Source organism: Ctenopharyngodon idella, chromosome 14 (genome assembly GCF_019924925.1).
Source record: "Ctenopharyngodon idella isolate HZGC_01 chromosome 14, HZGC01, whole genome shotgun sequence".
NCBI lineage: Eukaryota > Metazoa > Chordata > Actinopteri > Cypriniformes > Xenocyprididae > Ctenopharyngodon > Ctenopharyngodon idella.
This window is the reverse complement of record NC_067233.1, coordinates 11,325,062-11,332,792: the sequence shown is the minus strand read 5'-3', so window position 1 is coordinate 11,332,792 and position 7,731 is coordinate 11,325,062. Positions and strand designations below refer to the sequence as shown.

Below are 7,731 nucleotides of genomic sequence, written 5' to 3'. Positions count from 1 at the left end.
TGATGCTCAACCGAACGTGAATGACGCATGAGAACAAACCTCTTCCGGAAGCTCATGAACCTCATTGGTTACACAGCACATTTAAGCTTCCGGAAGAGGTTTGTTCTCGTGCATCATTCAGGTTCGGCTGAGCATCTGTTTATGTTCGCTCATCAAGGTTTATATGTGAGTTAAAGCCAAAATTAAATATGCTCATGAAAAGTGATCGAGTCTCTTCTTCAGAAATTTTGGACTAAATCGCTTGATTCATATGGATTACTTTTAAGATCTCTTTATGAACACTTTGAAGCGTCAAAGTTGAAAAGGCAGTCAATGGAGGGACAGACATCTCAGATTTCATCAAAAAGATCTTCATTTGTGTTCTGAAGATGAATGAAAGTCTTATGGGTTTGGAACAACATGAGGGTGAGTAATTAATGACAGAATTTTCATTGTGGGGTGAACTAACCCTTTAAACTGAGCACTATTACTAATTTGTTAATCTGAGTTTCTTGCTAGTTAATAATGTTAATAGTGCATCATTCATTTGTTCCCGTGTAGTTATTCATTAATGGCAGGATAGTATTCTAAAGTGTTACCAGCATACTTTGTCCTCAGTATAATTTCTTCCCCTCTTCTTCCTTTCATTCTTACCAGCACCTATGCTTTCTGTGATCCTCGGTTTGGGAGATTAATTGATTAAAATTCTGCTGCACGTCTTACCTAAACTGGTACACAGTGATTCTGCATACTAAAAGTCACTTTCAGGTTGACAGGAAAAGGCAGAAGTTTCTTACAACTGCATCAGTGAAATGACCAGCACATCTAAATTTAAGTAGCTTATTATAAAGGCCTTGATATATTTTCAATTTTTTTTTCTTTTTCTTGTAGCAAACAAAAATAAATGCCAGTCTCATCATTTATACGTTTATAATAATAATAATAATTAAATCAAATAAAAAGTCATATTAAATTACCAGTTTAAACTCAGGGAAATCAACCAATAAACGGCTTGCTTACAGTTATAGTGGTGGGATGGAATTATTTCATTATTGGAGAAAAGACAAATAACCTTTAAAGAAAAAAATATATATATAATGTGATTTCAAACTGCAATCTGAACATGCATGCATGTGTAAACGAACAGCATAACATTTCTGCTCGACACAAAGATTTACCAGGTCTTGCTCAAGGGTACAGCCATTATCGCTGAAGCAGGGTGGTAACAGCATTGTTATGAACTGAAATCCCAGAGAACTGTGAGTGGTGGTGCCAGGATTTTAATAGAAACCAGGGGAATATAAGAACACAGATATATTCCATTTGTGCATTGGTTCTTAACATGTATTTTGACAGCAGCCAACTAACACCGCAACAAGGGAGAACAGTGCAATGATCAATGATTCCCTCTTGGGAAAACAGTCAATGTGAGGCTTAGTTAGTTCTTAAGAGTGTCAAGAAGATTGTACGCTACTGTATAGAGGGGAACTCATTTATTTTGAAATCCCAGCCACAGTAGATCAATATAACATCATGCATCTCTCTGCTCTTGCATGAGTGACTCTGAGCTTTCATTAATGCACAATAATCACAGCTGAGTCTAATGGTTTTTCTCTCTCTCTTCCCACTCTTCCTCCAGGCAATGTATCTCATGCACGAGATGTGTCACGCTAAGCAGAATGAATGGCCGCACTCCGAAAACACAAATTGCAAAGTAAACAGATTAGGGTGGAAAACTACTCCTCCATCCCCTTCCCCGCCTCCTCCTTCCCGCTCATTTTTTCCTCTCATCTCCCTCTGGACCAGCAGGATGGGATGGATGATGAAGGGGACTCTCTCATGCTGGCCGAACAACTAGTCTGAGCTCTACTGGTTTAACCCTGAAATCAATATGCAGTTCCCCTCACATGACTAAAATATGTCTGGGTTTGGAATCCATCCCACTGGCTCGAAGTAATGGAGCATCTAGGCCGTGCACCACTGTAATTTTCATTACACCCCAGCAGACACTAAATTGTGATAAAAGGATTCATATTGCGGGTACATGCCTCCACTGGAGCAGAAACAGAGAGTGTGATAAAGAAAGAGAGAATGCTGTTTTTTTATTTATGTTTGTTCACAGTATTTTATCTTGCCCTACTTGGAGCAAAACAAAAGGAGTTACTGTCCAATGAAACAACATTCGTTCATTCCTCTGAGGCAGAGTGTATAGGAAATTACATTTGGAAGTCTATTTTTCTTCACCAGAAACATTACGACACTGCTGACCTTATTTTGCTCTCCTCGGCCACAGTTCTAAGTACAAATCCTACAACAAAATTATATTATCTCAAGTTCAAACACTTATATAATTGTCAATTTGTGCAAAAATGTAGCTTATACATATTTGGCATTCAGAAACATAAAAACAGAAAAAGCATTAAAGGCACAATATGTAGTTTTTCACCACTAGACGTCGCCTATTCAAAACAAAGTCATAGCTTGATAACGCCAAGACTGAGCGTGTGTAACCCCTCCTGTTTAAACCACCCGCTCTAAGCGAGACTCGAACCCGGGTCCCCCGGTATGGGAGTCGGGCGCTCTAACAAGGAGGCTAAAGACCGCAGTCTCTAGTGTCAGTCGCTAGAGTGCCTCTTGAGATCAGGGGAGTGAGGTGTACATGCACAGCTCTTACTGGCCTACATCCGTTACACTCACCCGCCCATCTGGGTCACGGCACCATTGTAACCCCTCCTGTTCGAATCACCTGCTCTAAGCGGGAGTCGAACCCAGCTCCCCTGGCATGGGAGTCAGGCACTCTAACAAGGAGGATAAAGACCACAGTCTCTAGTGTCAGTCGCTAGAGTGCCTCTTGAGATCAGGGGACTGAGGTTTACACGTACAGCTCTTACCAGCCTACGTCCGTTACACGTGGAATCATGGGAGTTGCCGTCTTTACCTCACAGCAGAAAAGAATCCGATGGGACTTGTGTGGGGTAACACACTCTTTATCATATTAGATACATTTGAATGTGTTGAAAATGATATAACGTATGAAACATTATAACGTTACTTTGTGCGTTCACTCGGCGGCTGCTATGAGACAGTTGTTGCACACTGCAATAAAATGCTGGATAGCTTGTTTGCTAAATGGCATGCAATTAATTTTTAAACATTGTATGACAGAGAAAATGCTGTATTACGGTTACTAAAAATAAAGCTATATCTGATTATGCTGCATTAGCCACTTGACAAAATAGTGTTGTCTCTGAGGCATGGTAAAAACATTGTTTTTTTCAACAACGCTGTTTACTTTGTAGACACAGAGCAGCGCTTTCAGGTTCTACGTCAGAACGTTGATGCAGTATTGGCTGACGCAGAAGCCGGACAATAATGAGCCGGCATTCTGGTGTAGAATCTGGAAGGGCTGCACGTAAACAGCATAGGAGAATGATAGGGAGGAGAAGAAATTGTTGAATAAAGTATTCTCTCGCTTCATAACATTAAGGTTGAACCCCTGTTGTCACGTTGACTATTTTAACAATGTCTTTACTACCTTTCTAGACCTTGAATGTGGTAATTACGTTGCTTTCTATTGGGGATCGGAAACCTCTTGGATTTCATAAAAATATCTTAATTTGTGTTCCGAAGATGAATGAAGGTCTTATGGGTTTGGAACGACATGAGGGTGAGTAATTAATGACAAAAAAAATATTTTTTGGGTGAACTAACCCTTTAATTTGGCATGACAGATCGCTGTCAGACAGAGCACACATGAACTGATCATCTGTTCCTCTTTACTACTAGTTACAGCACAGAATAAACAAGAATGAACATCAGAAAGTATGTTGAAAGATACAGAATGACTTACTGAAATGTATCATGTCTCATGTAATCGCTCAATCAGTGTTTCAACCGTGGAAAGATGTCAATAAAAACAGCTAGTAAACAATATGTAACATAACATTACATTTACCTCAGAAAAGCCATTTAATGTCCATAAACTTGTTAGTCAGCTAGAAAAATGAACTCTAGAGAAGCGTTTTGATAAATATATGCACTATATTGCACACATTGTATTTTTACTTAACCTGGCTACACACACGGGTATGGTGAGTTATGATTAGGTTTTCTTTTCATATATTTTTGAGGAGCAATACTCAATAGGAACAATACTGAGGGATGCAACAGTTCTCAGCTGTTGTCCCCTCACAACGATTTTACATTTGAACAAATAATTATTGCCAGGCCTGACTATTTAATAGACTATATTCTGATTATAGACTAAGTATCATTGGTTTCTTATGCGTATAGTCAACATGGCAGATTTGAATGTGTGAAAGGGAACCGGATTTGAAATCCTTCTCAATTTGAGAACTAATCTTCCACCCTCCAAGCTGAAACCATCATGCAGTAGTCCCATCACAAATAAGGATTACAAAAATCACCTGTAATATGGCCAACCAATGAGTTTTTTTTTTTTTTTTTTTTTTTTTTTTTGCAGTTGCATCATATTGCATGTAATGCCTGATTGGTTATCAAAGCAGTGTGAGGATTGTGAGTCAACAAAGAAATTTGGAAGCACACAAAGAATTCAGAAACCTGAACAATCTTCTCCCTTTGGCTTCAGCCACATGTCAGCTTAGCATGTCATTGTTTGAAGGCCTCGACCCTAACCGCCCGCCTGCCCCTGACTCCAGTTAGGGGGCTTAAGGTTGAGGCAATACTTTAATGAATCCGATGTGGGGAATTTTCAATATACGGTTCACACTCAACTAGTTATCCTGAACAATGAGAGCTGGAGAGGCCCGCAGCTGGCCAGAGTACAGCAAGACAGGGCTGCCAAACGTTTATGATAATGCCCATTCAGTAGCACAATGCAGGATTAGCACTGCAATGAACTTGGAAAGTGTCCACCTCAGTTCTTGCTCCCGCTCTCTTCCTCTCCCAGTCTCTCATAAATACCTTTATTATAAAGATTAATCTGACATAAACAGCTATTTACAGTTAATATGCTTAATAAGGGCGTGTGCATCCACTGTAAAAAAAATAAAAATAAAAAATAAAAAGTATGTATGTGTGTGTGTACAGTCTAAAACAAAAAAAGTATATGAACAATCATAAAACAAGATAAATAATTAGTGAATAAAGACAAGATTGTGTAAGGTACAAAACTTATTTTCAGGTAAATTTCTTCTCAAATAAATTTAGCATGCATACAGATCATGTTAACTGGGGAAAAAAAAAAGAAATACTGATTAAGACTTTTTTGGCAGTGTTTAAAATAAACACATGTTTACATATCAATTTTAGATTACTTCATAGAGCCCTCTGTTGAGCTGTCATTGTGTGCACATCTGATCGAACTTCTGATGTCTCTTTTTTTTTTTTTTTTTTGTGCACATTGTGTGTTTGTGTGTGCTTTCGTGAGTCTTTTTTGAGGGCTACTGCCATATTCTCTCTGTATTTTCTCATTTCAGAGGGTGATTGGTATTTGGATGGATTTGTCTATCAGACTCAGAGAGTGATGGCTAGAGCTTTTAACAAGTTAATTTTCTAGTCCAGTTTCCCTGTGATTGCTGGGAGACAGCACAATCCTGGGAGAATTAAGTCTTGCTATCTCCAGTGCTGCATTGTATTGGAGCCCTGCAAACCGCTCCGCTCCAAAGAAAGAGATTTAGATGTTGTGTCGTTGACTGATAAAACCCTCCATCCATACAGATTCAGACAGAGAGAGAGAGAGACAGACAGAGACAGAGAGAAAGGAAAACATTAACATCTATTGGAAAATAAATACCTCATGCACATTCTTACAAGATGCACATTAAAAGCCAAGAGTATCATATCTGATACATCAATTTCTAAGGCCTCGAAATTATCAACATAATAAAAACTTAAACTAACTTAAACTAAACTCCCCATTGTACACAATCTTGTACATGCCTCCTGCCTTTGACTGATAGTCAATACCTTTTTTAGTAAGTAAAATGTCTTTTTTTGTGATTTGTTGAAATATCATCTTACTAAGACATTTTATCAAGAGATATAGTGACAACTGATATTTACTGTATATGCATTTTATGAAACTATGATTTACGCAGGGCTGCAGGTCTTGACATTACCTTTTTTCACCAGCCACTGTGGCTACGTGGTTTTCCAAAGTTACTAGTCACTCAGCATTTTCCCTGTCCACAATTTTGTCATCGATACCATGGTGAAAAACTGCCATATAGATATTTTTAAAATTATCTCATAATTTGGCAGCAGTTAAATTAGGCTGCTGTCACTTGACCACTGCTGTCACAAGACCTGACGCACGGATCCATTATACTGTTACACATGTATTTTCTTTATCAACTGTTTACGTTCACTTAAAACATAACTGTGTTTACGTGAATACTTGCCAAGACAGGCATTTTGACATTATTTTGTGTATATTTGACTGTTTAAGTGCAATAAGCAGCAAAAAAACACAACTCAATTTAGTACTGAGAGGCGGCTTTATGTGCGCTCACTTTGGGTGTGAGCACAAAGTTTGAGTAAAATTATGCACAATACGTGCAATCCCACGCTGAAATTCAAGCCCTGTAACACCAACAATTATCAATATTCAATCTGAAGCAAATGAAATGAGAGTGAGGGAAGGAGGGTTTGTGTATCAACTTGCTGTCGGAGAGATAAGAGAGAGAGAAAGTGTAGCTGATCACAAGCTATCAGAATATACAGTTGCATTTAAAAAAAAAAATCTGACTATAATTTAATGTCAGGTTTTACAGAGTTAAAAATGATTAGCTGCATTGTAACTTTGTAAATAATTAATATTTCATTATAGGAGGCAGCACATGCTCCAAAAGACCTTACATAACAGAACTTTTAATAAATAATTTCCTCTTTAATTTTCATCCCACCCTCTCCATTTACTGTATACCTGTGGAATTTAATGGCCATCCACCATTTGAGTAATTTTATACAGTCAGGTCATCTGTAACCAAGACAGAAACAAATGAAGAATTTAACACCTGCTGCTCCTGGTGTCCAGTGTAGAGTTTGATAGATCAGGGGATGTGTGAAGAAACCCTCCTCAGGCGGGTTCCCCACCTCTCCGTCAGGAGACAGGGGTCATTAAGCACTTTCATTTTTTACAGCAGAATTAATCCATTCTAATAGGTCACTCAGTTCAGAGGCAAATATAAGTAAGGCAAGAGAACAGGGCAATACATCTGCCTGCTAAACACACTAATCTGTCTGTTATTATTATTCTGGAAATAATTACCTCAGCCCTGAGAGGCATACCCGGAAAAATGAGGCGATCAGGAACGTCGGGGACGAGAAAGGGCCTCTAAGCTGAATTAAGCAGGGACGAGCCCCGCAGGATTGCTGCTTGACACAGACTGAGAGAAGATGAGATGGCGTCCTCGGGCCTCTTCATACTGACGGAGCTCTTGGGAGACAAAAAGAGACGAAGGCTGGGAGAGAGAAGAGGCTGCCGCATGTGGCCAACTGTCAAATTCAGTCCTGGGGAAGAAAAAAAAGGCATGGATATATGTTAGGAAATCTCCTGAAATGGATACAAACACTAGGGTAAATGATCTGAGCAGGGGGAAAAAAAGAAAAAAAAAAAAGAAAGAGAAAGTGGTCAGGTGTGTGTTTGTACATTTTGTGTACAGATATGTGTGTTGGTATAGTTTATAGATTGATCTGGGTTGTCTTGATCCATTTTCGGTGTGTCTATTTACACTAAGTGCAAATAGCGTCCCTTGTTGGCAAATGCTA

The 7,731-nt window shown here is 38.8% G+C and overlaps 1 protein-coding gene across 1 annotated transcript in view; it reads right to left on the bottom strand.

Annotated features, from left to right (window-relative positions):
• Positions 1-564: 564 nt before the first annotated feature.
• The window catches only part of pcdh1b (protocadherin 1b), a 272,809-nt gene continuing 265,642 nt past the window's right edge, over positions 565-7,731 (bottom strand). Inside the window, exon 5 of the mRNA XM_051918522.1 lies at positions 565-7,473. Coding sequence (XP_051774482.1) covers positions 7,298-7,473 — 176 coding nt within the window. The 3' untranslated portion in view covers positions 565-7,297. The remainder of the gene's footprint in view (positions 7,474-7,731) is intronic.